This window comes from Phacochoerus africanus, chromosome 5, assembly GCF_016906955.1.
Source record: "Phacochoerus africanus isolate WHEZ1 chromosome 5, ROS_Pafr_v1, whole genome shotgun sequence".
Classification (NCBI taxonomy): Eukaryota; Metazoa; Chordata; class Mammalia; order Artiodactyla; family Suidae; genus Phacochoerus; species Phacochoerus africanus.
Genome location: NC_062548.1, coordinates 102,556,014 through 102,575,184, shown reverse-complemented (window position 1 = coordinate 102,575,184; position 19,171 = coordinate 102,556,014). Strand labels below are relative to the sequence as shown.

The 19,171-nt window shown below is 38.7% G+C and overlaps 1 protein-coding gene across 4 annotated transcripts in view; it reads left to right on the top strand.

The window, feature by feature from the left end:
* The window catches only part of EML4 (EMAP like 4), a 147,904-nt gene that overhangs the window by 105,438 nt on the left and 23,295 nt on the right, over positions 1-19,171 (top strand). For all 4 annotated transcript variants that reach the window (XM_047782199.1, XM_047782198.1, XM_047782196.1 and 1 more), the window contains 6 exons: positions 1,588-1,722; positions 1,837-1,972; positions 14,218-14,369; positions 15,707-15,832; positions 15,918-16,049; positions 16,750-16,817. In XM_047782199.1, coding sequence (XP_047638155.1) covers positions 1,588-1,722; positions 1,837-1,972; positions 14,218-14,369; positions 15,707-15,832; positions 15,918-16,049; positions 16,750-16,817 — 749 coding nt within the window. The remainder of the gene's footprint in view (positions 1-1,587; positions 1,723-1,836; positions 1,973-14,217; positions 14,370-15,706; positions 15,833-15,917; positions 16,050-16,749; positions 16,818-19,171) is intronic.

Genomic DNA, 19,171 nt, shown 5'->3' with positions numbered 1-19,171 from the left:
TTTTTATCATGAATGGAATGTTGGACTTTGTCAAATGCTTTTTATGCATCTATTGAGATGATCATGTGATTTTTGACTTATGTTAACGTGGTGTATGAGGTTGATTGATTTGCATATGTTGAACCATCCTTATGCACCTGGGATGAATCCCACCCGGTCGTGGTATATGATCTTTTTTATATGCTGTTGGATTCGAATGGCTAAAATTTTGTTGAGAATTTTTGCGTATATATTCATCAAAGATATTGGCCTGTAACATACAAAGAGGAACTTATACCCATTTTCCTTAAACTTTTTCAAAAGGTTGAAGAAAAAGGAACACTCCCAAAGACATTCTGTGACTCCGCCATTACCCTAATTCCAAAACCAGACAAAGATTTCCTAGGTTTTTTTGAGGAAAGGGCATAAAAGCTCTTGGTTTTTTGGTTTTTCATTCTGTAGGATTCATTGGTGATCATTTTGTATCTTCTTTTTAAGACTTCAGCCTGAGGATGAATCTCTAAATCAGTAATATTTTCTTGAATGAATGGTTAATAATAATAGTATAAAGAAAGATAAAATTGGTGGGTTTTTGAAGACCAAACTGGCAGTGTCCTTAAGACAGAATGTACATTGCTATTTCATTTCCTAGTTTTTGTTTTTGTTTTTGTTTTGGCCACCGCCCACTGGGGAATCTCAGTTCCCAGACCGGAGATTAAACCCAGGCTGTGGGGATGAAAGCACCATGTCCTAACCACTAGATCACCAGGGAAATCCTTCATTTGATAGTTTGGTGTCCTTTTCCTTGAATGTGCAAGAAGTTAAAACAATCTAAAACTGAAATTCTTATAAATGTCTTCCTAGTGAAGAGTTACTATATATAGATAGCATGAAAGATAGTAGAATAAAGACATCAAATTTAAATCATCATTCTAAAAATTTGTTACTAAAATTTATTTTTTCATTTTTTAAGTTTTTTGTTGAAGTATAGTTAATTTACAATGTTGTGATATTTTCTGCTGTACAACAAAGTGATTTAGTCATACATGTACACACATCCATTCTGTTTCAGATTCTTCTCCCATATATATCCTCACAGAATATTGGGTAGATTTCCCTGTACTATACAGCAGATACCTGTTGGTCAGTCATTCCATATACCGCAGTGTGCATATGCCAATCACAAACCCCTAGTCCATCCCTCCCACCACCACCTGTCCCCTTTGGTAGCCCTAAGTTTGTTTTCAAAGTCTGTGAGTCTGTTTCTGTTCTGCAGATAAGTTCATTTGTATCCTTTTTTTTTTTAGATTCCACAGATAAGTGGTAGCATATGATGTTTGTCTTTCACTAATTTCACTTAATATGATAATCTCTAGGTCCATACATTTTCCTACAGATGGCATTATGTCGTGCTTTTTTATGGCTGAGTAGTATTCCATTGTATGTATGTGTGTGTGTGTATAAAAAATTTTTAGGGGAAGAGATCTTGGGGAAAAAAAGGCATTTCCTTAAAATTTTTCCCCATCTTTGATTATCAGTACCTATAATTGGCACTTAATGGAGATAAGGACGTAACATTCATCTAATGCTTTCTTTCTCTTTCTGCAGACAACAAATGAAGTCGTTTTGGCTGTGGAATTCCATCCAACAGATGCAAATACCATAATAACATGTGGTAAATCTCATATTTTTTTCTGGACCTGGAGTGGCAATTCACTAACAAGAAAACAGGGAGTTTTTGGGGTAAGGATCAGAATGTTATAACTTCATTATAAAACTTTAGTTTTTTAATTGTTGGGTAAGCACAAAGTCATCATGCCAAAGGGAGAACTGAAAATTCTCATTGTTTCATTGTAGAAATATGAAAAACCAAAATTTGTGCAGTGTTTAGCATTCTTGGGGAATGGAGATGTGCTTACTGGAGACTCAGGTGGAATCATACTTATATGGAACAAAACTACTGTAGAACCCACACCTGGGAAAGGGCCAAAAGGTACAGTATTCTCATATTAAAATCCTTATTTTTAATTTGCACATGCTGCTATTTTAGTCCCATCTCTCACCCAGACCAGGGAGAGCAAACTGCAGGGAAATGGTATGAGTCACTAACACAGGTTTTGTTTTTAAGGTTTGTTTGGCTGCACTTGCAGCATGCAGTTCTCAGGCTAGGGGTCGAACCCCAGCCACAGCAGTGATAGTACCTAATCCTTAACTCTAGACCACTAAGGAACTCCTCTTTTTAAGGATCTTGATGATAGTTTTTTAAATTTTATTATTATTATTATTATTTTTTTGTCTTTTCTAGGGCCGCACCCACAGCATATGAAGGTTCCCAGGCTATGGGTCTAGTTGGAGCTGCAGCCGCTGGCCTACACCAGAGCCACCACAATGCAGGATCCAAGCTGCGTCTGCAACCCACGCCACAGCTCACAGCAACGATGGATCCTTAACCCACCGAGCGAGGCCAGGGATTGAACCTGCAACCTCACGCTTCCTAGTCAGATATGTTACCACCGAGCCACAATGGGAACTCCAGATAGTTTTTTTTAATCAGATTATTTACTTATTTATGAAGCATATATAACCTGCTTTTGACTACACTACACCTTTCCTTACAGGTGGTAATACAAAATAATTAGGTGATACAGATACATGCTAATTTAAACACTGTAAAGATTTAAAAGAAATCATCCAAATCTTCAGTGTTTTGTGAAGCCTTCACAGAAGTAATGGTATTTAAGCTAAGCCATAATGAATGTACAACACTACAAAAGATATGGATCCTTGATCCCAGGTAGGGAAAGAGTGTAAGTAAAGGGAGAAAGATAGTTACGAATGTGAGACATCTGGACAGTGTGAATAAATTCGTTATGTGTTAAGAGAAACAGGAGCTAGCTAGCATGAAGGAAGTATGATTTTTAAAAAATAGTAATGTTTTGCAGTTCCCCTTATCAAGTTAAACTAATATGTACCAAACCATTGAAAATTCAAACAGGAATTAAAGATATAGATTTTCTGAGTTATCCACAAGAATCCTTAAAACTGGTTGAGTTCACTGTGGAAGAGAGAAGAGCTATGAGGCCAGGGATCCTTTGTCCCACAGTTAGATGACCAGAAAAGAGCCTACAAGGATTACAGCAGTGAGATTAAAAAAAAAAAAAAATTGGAATTCCCATCGTGGCTCAGCAGGAATGAATCTGACTAGTATCCATGAGGATGCAGTTTCGATGCCTGGCCTTGCTAAGTGGGTTAGGGATCTGGCATTGCTGTGAGCTGTGGTGTAGGCTGCAGACACGACTTAGACTCCATGGTGACTGTGGTGTAGGCCAGTGGCTACAGCTCCAATTCGATCCTAGCCTAGGAACTTCCATATGCCACAGGTGCAGCACTAAAAAAAAAAGACCAAAAAAAAAAAAAGTAAGATAGAACTTTTTGTTTAATGTTCCTGAGCAAGGAAGGTGAGAGTTCCCAGGAGCATCAGTACTATAGGGAGGTCGGGAAGAATAAGAACCAAGGAAAGACCATTAGGAGTTTGCTATTACAATACAACTTTAAGGCCATGGAACGCTAAGTGTAGAATAGCCAGTTTTATATTCTTTTTTTAAAAATTTTATTGAAATATAGTTGATTTACAGTGTTGTTAATTTCATACAGCAAAGTGATTCAGTTGTACATACATGTATATTTACACACTTTTGAAAAAATATTCTTTTTCCCGCGGCATATGGAGGTTCCCAGGCTAGGGGTTGAATCGGAGCTGTAGCTGCCGGCCTATGCCAGAGCCACAGCAACGCGGGATCCGAGCTGCGTCTGCAACCTACACCACAGCTCACGGCAACGCCGGATCGTTAACCCACTGAGCAAGGGCAGGGACCGAACCCGCAACCTCATGGTTCCTAGTCGGATTCATTAACCACTGCGCCACGACAGGAACTCTGAAAAAATATTCTTTTCTATTATGGTTTATCATAGGACATTGAATATAGTTCTCCGTGCTCTGCAGTGGGACCTTGTTGCTTAGCCCCTCCATGCATAACAGCTTCCAGCCGCTAATCCCAGCCTCACGCTCCATTCCTCTCCCAACCCCTTCCCCCTTGGTAACCACAACTCTCTTCTATCTATGAGTCTGTTTCTGTTCTGTAAATAGGTTCGTGTTGTATTTTAGATTCCAAATATAAGTGATATCATATGGTGTTTGTCTTTCTCTTTCTGACTGACTTCACTTAGTATAATAATCTCTAGGTCCATTCATGTTCCTGCAAATGGGATTGTTTCATTCTTCTTTATGGCTGAGTCGTATTCATTGTATAAATGTACCATATCTTCTTTATCAATTCCTCTCTTGATGGACATTTAGTTTGTTTCCATGTCTTTAGAATAGCCAGTTTTAAAATGGAGAATTTTGAGAATCCCAGTTGAAAATGGAATGGAAATTAAAGTTACTAGAATCACTCAGTAGTCTTCTTACTGTTGCCTAAAACCTGAAAGTAAAATGGGAATTATGAAGGAAGAAAGATGAAAAATCTTAGATAACAATAGCTGGATTGGGAGTTCCTGTCATGGCCCAGTGGTTAACGAACCTTACTAGTATCCATGAGGATGTGGGTTTGATCCCTGGCCTCGCCCAGGGGGGTAAGGATCTGGCGTTGCTTGTGAGCTGTGGTGTGGGTCATAGACACTTATCAGATCCCAAGTTGCTGTGGCTGTAGTGCAGCTCCATTTCAACCCCTAGCCCAGGCACCTCCATATGCTGCAGGTGCATTCCTAAAAGGACAAAAAAAAAAAAAAGTTGGAATGGTGACAAGAAAAAAGATTATCCTTGAAAAAGAGCAGCAGCGTACATCTTATTCTGAGACTACAGCTTTGGAAGACAGATATCTTATGTGGCTAAATGGTGGACAAAATTGCTCTAGGTAAAAAACCTGAAAGTTTTAATTTTTAATGGACAATATATGAATAGTAATATAGGAGTTCTCATCATAGCTCAGTGGTAATGAACCCAACAAGTATCCATGAGGATGTGGGTTCGATACCTGGCCCCACTCAGTGGGTTACGGATCCCGTGTTGCCGTGAGCTGTGGTGTAGGTTGGAGACGTGCCTTGGATCCTGCGTTGCCATAGCTGTGGTGTAGGCCAGCAGCTTCAGCTCTGATTTAACCCCTAGCCTGGGAACTTCACATGCCGTAGGTATGGCCCTAGAAAGCAACAAGAACAAATATAACACACTATCCTTATCAACTCACGAAAGGGTGGTTCCAAGAACTTTTTGTTAACAGGTGTAACTTAGAAAGATAGTCCCAATTTTTTATTTGTGTACATTTGCTTACCTTTCTCCTCTCCTTTTCCCATTATAGCAAGAGCCTACAGGATTCTCTCTTCCCTGGGCTGGAGGTACCTGTGAGAGCAGTGTACATAGCCATGTGGTGAAATGGGAGAGAGGAGAAAAAAAGAATAAACTCACAGTCCCCTTTCTTCTTTTTCTTTTTGTCACTACAGCCCCTCTTCCCAGCCCCAGTAATGGGCCTTGGCATTCATTCATCTTGAACTCAAATTGGTTTTTTTCAAAAACACATATATTTTATATTTAAGTCTCATTTGCACCCAAATACACGGGTCCACTTTGCCCTTTTCTATTGTAGATGAGAAAATTAGAGGAAAAGCATTGAAAATAGCCCTTTTCCACCCCATTGTTTCATTACTGCTTAAGGACAATAAAACTGAAAAGATATGCAGAGAACTGTATACTTCCTTCTGAGTAGAAGGTTATACAAGAAAAATTGGAGACCTTGTTCTAGAATCAGTAGGCTGGGAGCAGAGACAGATTCTTTATTAGTGGTAGCAGTAGAAAGAAAATTGGTAAAGCCAATCAGTCTCTGAGTTCCACCAAAAAAGGGAGGAGGTGATGGGGAACCAACCTGGGGTTCCTGAGACTTTCCCCTGGGGCTTGGAAGAGCAGCATGACCTGGTTTCTCCTATTTATCTGCCTCCCCTTAAACACTGAAATAACTCCTCTTTGTCTTTCTGGGGTCTCTGCATCAGACCAGGAAATCACAGGTGATTTAGCAATAAGGGAATCCTTGCTCCCCTGCTTAGAAGGAAAGACCCAGCTGACATGTGTGTCTTCCCTAATAGACTTTCTCAGGACAGCACAGTGTCTGACATTTGTGATTTGCTGTTTTGAAAATTATTTGTTAAGGAAAGCTATTTTAATCTCAGCTTTGGGTGTCAGTAAGCTGAGTGGTTCTGATTAAAGCGCTATTTTTACTGAAATGTGGAATTTGAACATCTCATTGTGCATGTCTTATTATCATTGTGAAGTTTTACACTGTATTTTTTAGGAGATATGATAGATTACTGTTTTCCATATCCATTCACCTGAATTTCCAAGCTTGGCAGTTCAATTAGATGTGTTGAGAAAATTTTTTTTAAATCTTTTATGTTGTATTATCAGTGACCCTGATCTCAATCATGGCTATGCATTCTTAGCCTCTGTTTCAGTTTAGCTTTAAAAAATCTCGTATAAGAAGAATGGCAGTGAGTTGAGGATTTTTTAAGTGTAGAATATTATTTAGTATTCAGAAATCAAAATTACTGGGAGTTCCTGTCGTGGCTCAGCAGTTAACGAATCTGACTAGCATCCACTAGGACTCAGGTTTGATCCCTGACCTTGCTCAGTGGGTTAAGGATCCAGCATTGCTATGAGCTGTGGTGTAGGTTGCAAACACAGCTCAGATCCTATGTTGCTGTGCCTGTGGTGTAGGCCAGCAGCTACATCTCTGATTTGATTCCTAGCCTGGAACCTCCATATGCTGCAGGTGTGGGCCTAAAAAGCAAAAAAAAAAAAAAAATTACTAAACAGTTTTTGTAAGATATGTTCATCATTGATCAACAAATGTTTATGGAGATTTAATTTGTGCAGTATATCATGCCTAGAAATTTAATAAAGATACCATTTTTGAGCTGTTTCACATTTATTCAAACACCAAACAAAAATAGCCACTTTCAAGTTCGTTGATGCTGGGAGTAAAACAGTTCTCTCAAAGGAAAGTCACATGATTTAAAAGAAAGAAAAAAAACTAGTGGATAGAAATCATATGTATTTTTACGTAAAATCAAAAATTCAGCATGATTGGAGTTCCTGTCATGACACAGCAGTAATGAATCCAACTAAGAACCACTAGGTTTTGGGTTGATCCCTGGCCTCCCTCAGTGGATTAAGGATCTGGCATTACTGTGAGCTGTGGTGTAGGTGGCAGACGTGGCTCAGATCTCTTGTTGCTGTGGCTGTGGTGTAGCCTGGCAGCTGTAGCTCAAATTAGACCCCTAGCCTGAGAACCTCCATATGCTGCAGGTGTGGGCCTAAAAAGCAAAAAAAAAAAAAAAAAAAGCCCAGAACTCCTAAAAGTTCAGCATGAATATCTGTATATTTTTTATACTGAAAACTGAGTTTCTTTTTTTTTTTTTTTTGTCTTTTGTCTTTTGTTGTTGTTGTTGCTATTTCTTGGGCCGCTCCCGCGACATATGGAGGTTCCCAGGCTAGGGGTTGAATCGGAGCTGTAGCTGGCCGGCCTACGCCAGAGCCACAGCAACGCGGGATCCGAGCCGCGTCTGCAACCTACACCACAGCTCACGGCAACGCCAGATCGTTAACCCACTGAGCAAGGGCAGGGACGGAACCCGCAACCTCAAGGTTCCTAGTCGGATTCGTTAACCACTGCGCCACGACGGGAACTCCTATTTGCTCATTTCTGATAAAACTTAGGGCCTTGACAATTTAGTTTAAAATAATTTCCCAATACAGCTTTCTGTTTCTTCCTTACCTCACTTAAAAACTTAAATGCTGAGGAGGGAATAAAATATCATTTAAATGATCTTTCTTTTTGTGGAAATAAAACAACAAAAACTTACTAATGTTATGTTGGAGTAGCTGAGGGAGCAAGTTCAGTATTGAACATGCACCTATTCCAGATTTTTTATATTTGTGACATTTATGTATATTTATATACTTTATTCCTTTTGTACCCCTTTTCCATACACAAAAACTAAGAATTAAAGACATTTATTAATTAGCTCAAACTAATAGTTAAAATGAGTTCTCAGATTTGATTTTTGAAGATCTTCCAGGTATTTGACTGTCACCTTTACTTCAAAGCAAGTGACCATACATGCACTTTGAGGTATTGTGGCAGATGGACACCAAATTCCCTGACACCTGGCCTGAGCATTGTGGGTGATGTAAAGAAGATCACCAGTTTATGATAAAAGAGGTTAACTCAGAAGCAGCCAGATGGAAAAGATGCACAGGGCAAAGCATGGGAAGGGGGCCGCCAGAGCCCGCATGCCCTCTCCAGGGATATCCCTCTCCCTGAATCTCCACATGTTTGCCAACCAAGGAGCTCCCAACTAAGGGGTTTTTTTTTGTTTTTTGTTTTTTTTTTCCTTCCTTTTTAGGGCTGCAACCATGGCATATGGAAGTTCCCAGGCTAGGGGTCAAATCGGGACTGCAGTTGCCGGCCTACACCACAGCCACAGCAACTCAGGATCGGAGCCACGTCTGGAGCTTACATCACAGCTCAAGGCAATGCCAGATCCTTAACCCAGTGACCAAGACCAGAAATTGAATTGGCATCCTCATGGATACTACTCAGGTTTGTTGGATACTAGTCACGTTTGTTACCTGCTGAGCCACAATGGGAACTCCCAGCGGTCAAGGATGCTTAAGAAAAAAGAATAGTAGATATATAGTGTATGTATATATATATATATATATATATATATATATATATATATATATATGTGTGTGTGTGTGTGTGTAAGAATAGTTACCCTCCCCATTTACTTGTCTTTTCTTTTTCTTGGGCACATTCGTTTGGTATCAGAAATGCCAAGAAGAGCATATATACTGTATACTGTATTTCAGAACAGTAACTTAAATTGTTGACACACCACTCTGAGCAGAGTCTGGGTATAAATGTACCTGTTCGTCAGCTGTAATATGTGAGGTGAGAGGCAGGGAGAAGTTTTGAGGTTGTTTTTATTTGGTTTTTGTCTGGAAAACTTGAAGCTTAGCCTTTGTGCAGAGAAAATATACTTGTGCCCAAACAGAAAACAGAGAATCTAATCTTGTAAACTGCTGGACACATGAAATTGACTCAGAGCTGACTCTGTTATGGGCAAACTTACTAAGAGTTTTTTTCCTTCCTTTATTTATTTATTTATTTATTTATTTTTTGTCTTTTTGCTATTTCTTGGGCCGCTCCTGCGGCATATGGAGGTTCCCAGGCTAGGGGTCTAATCGGAGCTGTGGCCGCCAGCCTGCGCCAGAGCCACAGCAACGCAGGATCCGAGCCGCGTCTGCAACCTACACCACAGCTCACGGCAACGCCGGATCATTAACCCACTGAGCAAGGGCAGGGACCGAACCCTCAACCTCATGGTTCCTAGTCGGATTCGTTAACCACTGCGCCACGATGGGAACTGCTTTTTTCTTCCTTTATATTTGGGGTTTTCAGTTATGTAAGCATGACTAAAAAGGATTTGGTGAGTTGAGTGAAATAAATGTATAAGCCCAGATCAGAACAGATGTTCAGAGTTTCCATTTTTAATTTGTCACCCAGAATTTCGGTAGATTGATCCAGTTTGCATATTCCCACCAGTCTGTTCTGTTTGTATTGAGCTTTTTTTTTTCCGGGGTGGGGGGCGGGCTGCACCCACTGCAGGTGAAAGTTTCCAGGCCAGAGATTGAACCAGAACCCCGTCAGTGACAATGCTGGATCCTTAGCCCACTAAGCCATGAGGGAACTCCTTTGAATTCATTTTTGTCAGATTCTATATATAAGCGAGATCATACAGTATTTGTCTCTCTCTGACGTACTGCACTTCACAATGTCCTCAAGGTCCATTCATGTTTCATGTTGCGTATGGCAGGATTTTCTCCTTTTTTATTCCTGTGTGTGTGTGTGTGTACACCACATTTTCTTTATACATTTATCCATTAATGGACACTCAGGTTGTTTCAATATTTTCTATTTCTTATGTGGGTACAAGATATTCGTTATCTCCTACATACATAGTTCAGAATTTTCTTTTTCTTAATATGAAATAATTCCTAACTTTTAAGTGGAGGAAGGGGCGTGGAGAGAGTATGGACACCACCATTAAAATGTTCATTGTTCTTAAATCTTTGCCTTTAAAGAACTGAAAAATACCACCATTTTACCTGCTCTCCAGATAATCAACATGGGCCCATTTGCAGGTTGCTAAGACTATAGCATAAATTTCAAAGCTCTCCCTGACCTTTGATTCTGTAGTTAAACACAGAAAGCCCTCCAAACTATCTTTTTTTAGCAGTTAAGGTAAACTTGCTGTTTTACAGAAACTTTGTTTCTGTTAGCATTGAGAAGAAAGGGAGAATTTGCTTGAATAGACTTGGCTTGATTAGACTTGGCCATCATTGTCCCTGGAGGTACAATAGGTTTTTAAATACAAGAATAATTATTTTTTTTGGCAAGTATTTCAAACATTATTTGGCTTAAATTAAAATGTCAGAAATAGAGGCCCATGAGAAGGAATCTTAGACTATAAATTTGTTTTATAGGTAAATACTATGATAAATTACTAAAGGAAGCTTTGATAATTTGTTTTGAATTTGAAGCACAGATATATTCTTAGCTAAATTAATATAGGTCCTTCTCAGGAAATAACTGTCCTGGGGTAGGAGGTAGAAAGGGGGAGTCTCAACGGTGTTGATCACTTATATAGAGTATTTTTATTCCTGATGAAGCATTTATTTTTCAGTTTTATTTTCTAAGATTCCATCTTTTTAGGAAGATCTTAAATATTTAACAAGGTATTTGTCATGTTTAGAAGTATAGAAAACTGAATTAAAAATAGAAAAATTATATTTCACTTTCCTACATTCTGATGGAGAGCTATGAAATGCCACACCTCTGCTTTGTAATCTCTTAATGTGGTTCCATGGTACTTTTAGACTACTCCTGTTAATTTGACCACGCGTGAGAAGAAGCCCTTTGCCCTCCCCACCCTCCTTACTTTTTTAATGCCCAAATAAAGCCAGCAATACTTTCAGAAAAAAGTCACATCTCTCAGATGTTTTTTCTCTCTTGGTCATATCAGAGCTATGATAGATAATTGGCTGGTTGTCCTACTGGACACAGTTGTGTTGTTCAGTGCTTAAAGTATTTTTAGGTGATGAATGTTGATGTGAGCTGAGGCATTTGACCTGAATAGCAAGTTTGCTGGAATTCTGTTCCCAGCTCTGCTGAATCAGGCAAGCTCTACTCCAAAGCGGGCAAGTCCTTTCCTTTCTCCCTGACACATATACCCATTTATTAAGTATTTTTACCACTAGCAACCTTACGTTAAATAATTTTGAGAGTCAGCTGTAGCATAATTTTTTTTTTTAATAACTACAACCCTATAGATTTTGGTTTATTTTAACAATATAATGGTAGCTCAAATAGATGAGTGGAAATGAACAATCTCCATAACAGCTTTATTGAGATATACTTCAAATACCATGAAATTCACCCTTTTTATTTTCTTTTACTTTTTTTGGCTGCACCCATGACATGTGGAAGTTCCTGGGCCAGGGATCGCACCTGAGCCATAGCAGTGACAATGCTGGATTCTTAACCACTAGGCTACCAGGGTACTCCTAAAAATTCACCCTTTTAAAATGTACAATTCAGGAAATTTGTAATATACTCATAGAGTTGTACAACCATTACCACTGTCTAACTTCAGAATACTTTTATCACCTCACCCCCCAAAAGAAACACTGTGCCTATTAGCAGTCGCTTCCCATTCCTCCCTCCCTCAGTCCTCCTTAGCAACTATTTGTCTACTTTTGGTCTCTGAATTTGCTTTTGTTGAACAGTTCATATAAATGGAACCATACAATATGTAGTCTTTTGTGACCAGCTTCTTTCAGTTGAACCTTAATGTCTTTTGTTTGTTTTTGCTTTTTAGGGTGGCATCCATGGCATATGGAAGTTCCCAGGTTAGGGGTCAAGTCAGAAAATAGCTGCTGACCTGTGCCACAGCCACTGCATGTGGGATCCGAGCCACATCTGCGACCTATGCCATAGCTCACGGGAATTCCAGATTCCCAACCCATGGAGCAAGACCAGGGATCAAACCAGCATCCTCATGGATACTAGTCAGATTAGTTTCTCCTGCACCACAACGGGAACTCCCAAACCTTAATATTTTCAAGGTTCAACTATGTGATACCTTATCATGTATTGATACCTTATTCCTTTTTGTGGCTGAATAATATTCCATGGTGTGGACATATCACATTTTTTATCCATTTATCACCTAATAAACAATTTTATTAGAAAATGAAGTTTTTCTGAGATATAATTGACATATAAAATTGTATAAGGTCTTATCATTTTATATATGTACATATTACAAAATGATTGCCACAGTAAATTTAGTTAACATCCATCACCTCATGTAATTATAAATTTTTCTTGTACAAGAAACTTTTTTTTTTGTCTTTTTGTCTTTTTGCCATTTCTTGGGCCACTCCCACAGCATATGGAGGTTCCCAGGCTAGGGGTTGAATCGGAGCCATAGCCACTGGCCTACGCCAGAGCCACAGCAACGCGGGATCCAAGCCACATCTGCAACCTACACCACAGCTCATGGCAATGATAGATCCTTAACCCACTGAGCAAGGCCAAGGATCGAACCCGCAACCTCATGGTTCCTAGTCAGATTCGTTAACCACTGAGCCATGACGGGAACTCCACAAGAAACTTTTAAGATGTGCTATCTTAGCAACTTTAAAATATACTATACAATATTGTTAACCCTAGTTACCACCCTGTGCATTAAGTTCCCAGAACTTATTTATCTTGTAACTGGAAGTTTGTACCTTTGACCACATTTACCTATTTCCCCCACTGAAGAATTTTTATGCTTGTGATTTTTTTTCATGATTCCAAGGGATCTAAGTTGCATTTATTGACTTATTTTGGTTGCATTTAAATCTAGGCTCTACCTTGCCATTTTGAACCTGGTAACTAATTCTGTAGGATAATAATCTTCTAAATAGCCTTACTCCTGCTCAAGCAGCTTCACTAGCTGGATAAAGAGCTTCGCTGAGTAAGGCATCATGAATGCCAAAGAAAAAGTTGTGAGTACTAAAACCTTAATCTTCACCCTTAAGAAAGAGGCTCTGATTATATGTTTATACCTGCCTTGTCTCTTCCTGAATACTTGTGAAGTGCCAGAGCATACAAGGAAGCTGGGTTATCTCATTCGTAGAGCTGAATCAGTTTTTAAAATACTTCTCTGGTTGGTCAAAAGCCATTGTTCCATGCCTCCAGTGCCTCTACTGCCCCATCCCTTCCCCAGCCCCCTGTATCTCAGCAAATAAAAGGGGTTATCCTTGACAGAGCAAAAGGTCTCCAGGTCAACAGTGGTTAAATATTAAAAATTATGAATGTTGCCCTCAATAGGAAACAAGGGCTTTTTTGTTAACTTAAAGGAACAATGAGTAAAAAAATTTGAATTCTAGTCACAGCTTTGTCACTAGCTAACTGTGTGGTGTTGGTTAAGCTAATTCTATACCTATGTATCCTTAGTGCTAAAATCAGAAGAATCATACTTACACTAATTAACATAAAAGATTATTATAAAAGATAGTAAAGTCCTAAGATTGATATATCCTTCATTGTCTATGGAATTATCACTAATTTTTTTTTTTCCCTTTTTAGGGCTGCACCTGTGGCATATGGAAGTTCCCAGGCTAGTGGTCAAATCCGCGCTGTAGCTGCTGGCCACAGCCAAAGCAAAGCCAGATCCAAGCTGTGTGTGCGACCTACACCACAGCTCACGGCAACATATTATACTTAACCCACTGAGCAAGGCCAGGGATCGAACCCATATCCTCCTGGATGTTAGTCAAATTCATTACCTGATGAGCCAGAACAGGAACTCTGCAATGTAACTACCTTAGCTTAGCTTTTTGTGAGAATATTTTCAAAGTAACTAAATATGCACGTAAAGGCATAAATTGTATTAAGTTTTACTACCTGCCTTTCGGAAGCCTTGCTGAAAACACGGTTTGAATGTTGAATCATAGAACTTTTGATTATTTGATTATTCACTCTGTAGTTCTGCTAATGTTTTCTTCCAAAAAGACACCAAAATCTAGTGGAAACTGTTATCACTAACATTTTTATCTTTCTCTCCTCATATTAGGTGTTTATCAGATCAGCAAACAGATTAAAGCTCATGATGGCAGTGTGTTCACATTCTGTCACATGAGAAATGGGATGTTATTAACTGGAGGCGGTAAAGATAGAAAAATAATTCTATGGGATCATGATCTGAATCCTGAAAGAGAAATAGAGGTAAGGATAAAAATGCAACATAAAAATGTTTAAATATTGAACCTTCTAAACTTGGGTCTTTTGTCCCACATTAAAATAACTTACACTTTTCTGGGCAGTTTGGTGCACATTCTTGTCATTTCATTGCCTCAAAATAAACAAAAAAAGGACCATTCACTAAACAAAATAATCTGAAAGAATCAGAAAAATGGGCACAATAATTAACTTGCTTGTTATTGACTTCTGAGATTACCTTTTAGTGATCCAAAAATATAACCATACAAACAAAATTTAACAAACATTCATCAAATACTGTATCCTACTCCAAGGTATTCAAAATGACCAGTTTAATTTTTAAACTTGAACATAATTTTTTAAACAATAGGCTCAATGTTTATCTAATTATCTATGTTATGTGTCTGCTTCATGGCATGAACCAGTGTATCCATAAAACCCGACAGGTATTATCTGCTCAGTGAAAGTTTGTTAATTGAATTGAGATCTCAAGAAGTGAAATGGTTAAGAAGAGTATTTTAAATCAGTAATTGTCAGAGCAAAGGCAAATCTCATTTTAATATTACTTTTATTTGTTCGTGACTTTAGCTTTGAGTTTATGCTCAGTCCTTTCTACTCATGCTTTGCAGACAGAATCTTCTTTTAAAAAGAGATTTTCAGTTCCCGTCGTGGCTCAGTGGTTAACGAATCCAACTAGGAACCATGAGGTTGCGGGTTCGGTCCCTGCCCTTGCTCAGTGGGTTAACGATCCGGCGTTGCCGTGAGCTGTGGCGTAGGTCGCAGACACGGCTCAGATCCCGCGTTGCTGTGGCTCTGGCGTAGGCTGGCAGCTACGGCTCCAATTAGACCTGTAGCCTGGAACCTCCATATGCCGCTGGAGCAGCCCAAGAAATGGCAAAAAGACAAAAAATAAAAATAAAAAGAGTATTTTGATAGTACTGCTTTGGGGTTTTATTTCCAAGAAAATAAATCCTCATAGATAAATTTGTCTCACATCAAATGACTTATCCAAAATAATATAACCAGGAAGTAGCAAAACCATACCACAGTCTTCATGTGATTTACCAGAATTTATTCCTTTACCCCCACTCCTAATCATTAACTCTGAAAATTGTAGAAAATATGAATTAAAATTGACTGAAGCAAAGAATGTTGATAATGCATTATAACTTCTGTGTAATAAAATGTAATTGAACAAATAATTTATTAGCATAAGATTATTACTTTCAAATTTGGAATTGGGTCATTTATTACCCCATAATTGCTTTCAGTTATAACTGCGGTCTTCAGGTAGTAATTTATGTTAGTATATGTATGGTGACTTTACAAAATTTTTTTTTTAGGTTCCTGATCAGTATGGAACAATCAGAGCTGTAGCGGAAGGAAAAGCAGATCAATTCTTAGTTGGCACATCACGAAACTTTATTTTACGGGGAACATTCAATGATGGCTTCCAAATAGAAGTACAGGTAAGCTGTATGATTTTAACCATTAACTGAATGTTTTTGATGGTAGCCTTTGTTTCTTATAATAATAGGTTCATTTCACTTTCAGGGTCACACAGATGAGCTTTGGGGTCTTGCCACACATCCCTTCAAAGATTTGCTCTTGACTTGTGCTCAGGATAGACAGGTGTGCATGTGGAACTCGGCGGAACACAAGCTGGAATGGACCAGGCTCGTAGATGTAAGTAAAGCAAAATGTGATTGTAAATTCCCCACAAGAAACTCCCTAAACTGGCAGTTGGTAGCAACAAAGCAAAAAGGACTCAGCATTGGTTAAAACCAAGTGTATTTATACAGTTCAGTAAAGGGGAAGGGGTAAGTGGGGGGAGAGTGTTTAGTCACAAAGTACAACATGAACCCACTCCAGAGAAGCAAATCAATAGGACAGAAGCTCAGTTTTTCTGTCACTGATCAGCAGTAAAAATAAAAAATATTTTATGTCTTTATGGAGCATTAATTGTTTTGGAAATGTTTGGGCCTCTGGTGGTGGTTCAGTAATACTGCTCACTAACAGACTCTACTATCTTCTTTTTGAGTTGGTCTCTTATTGTATTTTCTCCCTACCCCACCCAGATATCCACCTTTTCTAGCCTAAAAGGTGTATACGTGTCCTTTGCAGACTTTAAAGAACTGTACAGATGTTTGTTATTATCCCTATTACTCTACTGCTTGGCCACAAGCTGGTTGTCCTTTCCCTTTTCCTGCTCTGAAATTCTTCCTTCTCTCATATCCATGTGGTATTCCCATTGGCTACAGTAAAGTTGATTGAGATTCCATGTTTATGTGAAACACGTTATTTTCAACTATGTTTTGCCGCTATTCCCATAGGTGTAGGGAGACTTTCTCATGTACTCCCCAACAGCTGTCTGTCTCTCTTCTAGGAACCAGGACACTGTGCAGATTTTCATCCAAGTGGCACAGTGGTGGCCATAGGAACGCACTCAGGCAGGTAGGGTCTTTAAGGGAAATGTGAGCTGAGTAATCTAAGTGGTGGGATGTTTAACCATTATTCAGGAATGTTCTCAATCTGATCTGGAGAATTAATCTTTTAAGTGGCACAGTTATATGCTTGTTGCTCTTTTCTGTTATGCATACTCCTTCAGTTATTCAGTAAATATTTGAGCACTTACCACTTGTTAGACACTATTGTAGGCATTCCGGCTACATCAGAGTGTGAAGCAAAGATCCCTGCTCTTGTGGAGCCCACATTTTAGTGTGTGTCAGGGATGGAGGCAGAATAAAACGTAAGCGTTGTAACTAAGATTAACAAAAAGTTATTGTGGGGGAGAGTTGAGCATAGGAAGAGGGATCTGGAGAGGATGCAGTTGCAAAATGACAAGTTGGGAGGTCAGGATAAGCTTCATTGAGGAAGGTAACAGTTCAGTAGACTTGAGCCTCCTTTGTGAAATTTTCTGTCATTACCTGTTAGGGAAGGAAATCGAAGCTGAAATAACCAAGTTGACCTTTTGTTTGTGCCATAGCTTTTTTCTTTGTTGAATGCTGCATAGGTCGATAATAAAAGTATGTTTCCTGAAATTGTTATTAATTACTTGTCTTTGCAGACCTTCTATACTACCTTTCCATTATTATTAAATAATATGTATTTATTATCTGTATTTTTTAATTGAGTCCTTTTTATTGCCTCTGCTAGTAAATAGCCCTCATCACAAATAACTTAATTTCCTTTTTAAAGAGGCAGAGGAAAAATATAAAGTCAGTTTTCAAAAGTTAAACCCATTGAAAAATGTGGAATGCTGATTTCTGTTGAGCTGAAATTATTGTGAACACATGTTTAAATATTTTTATGTAACAAATACTTCAAATCAGCCATTTCATTTAATTCTAACTAAATTAAATCATGGAGAGTTTTTTTGTAGCAAATTTTCCCCTTTGGCTGTTGGATGCAAATTAACACCTCTGGGAAATCAAAACATTCAAAATCTTTCTCATATATAGTGCTCAGAATCATGAAAAAACAGTTTTCTAAGGTAAAGATAAGCTTTAAAATGTGGTATTGCCGTGGCTGTGGCTGTGGTGTAGGTTGGCAGCTATAGCTCCAATTTGTCCCCTAGCCTAGGAACTTCCATATGCAGCAGGTACAGCCAGTAAAAAAGAAAGAAAGAAAACCACAAAGGAGTTTACTTCAGGTCTATTTTGGGGACAGCTGAACAGATACCACAAATGCTAAAATCAGTGAAATAGAGGATTTCCTGTTTCGGTATAGTAGAAACAGCCTGACTAGTACCCATGAGGATGCAGGTTCGATCCCTGGCCTCACTCAGTCGGTTAAGGATCCGGCATTGCCGTGACCTGTGGTATATGTCACAGACTTGGCTTGGGTCTGTTATTGCCGTGGCTGTGGCTATGGTGTAGGCTGGCAGCTATAGCTCTGATTCAACCCCTAGCCCAGGAACTTCCATATGCTGCAGGTACAGCCCTAAAAAAATAAATAATGTAAGAGTAAGAGCTACCATTTATTCAATATCTGATGAAAGACCTTGTACCAAATTATTTTTATGTATTACTTTAAATCTTCACAAGAATGCAACAAATATCTCTTTTGCACAGATAGGAAACCAAGGCCCATAGAGTTGCTTGCGATTGAGCTGGGATTTGAACTCAGGTTCTGTATGATTCCAAAGCTTGTCTCTTTTTCATGAGTCCACCAGTATTCTTTAAGATGCACTTAATGGTGTTTATAGTATTACTTGGAAATATTATAAGGAAAGTTTATATTTGAAGGTTAAATCACTGGCTGATATAGTATTTAAAAAGAATTTACTGTGTATAAGGAGTTAAAACACCAAGTAGAGTAGTAAGGGCTAGAAGGACTTGAATCATTAAGAGTCACCACTTCATTGGATGGCTCTACAATGTATACATACATGCAGAGTGCCAGTTTTTAAGGAAAAACTGATCTGATTAAATTCACTGAAATTACCTTCTAACATTTAATGAAGCTATCATTAGCAAGCTTAAAATTAAAAAATTCCTCACTGTAGCCATTTGGATTATTACCACTGACCCTAACCCTGAAAACTCACACATAGGGCAAGGAATTTTTTTTAGCTTAATGCAGCATACGTCCAAGTTGTGCAGGAAGCAGAAAAGGTGACTAGCAAAATGTTTAAAGATGTCTTCATGTCTATATCTAGAAATCTTCTACGTCTTGTAATTAAGAAGTAAGCATAAGTGTGAGTAAATTATCACAGTGATAAAATCATTTTAAAAGAGTATATTACGGAGTTCCCTTCATGGCTCAGCAGTTAGCAAACCCGACTAGCATCCATGAGGACATGGGCT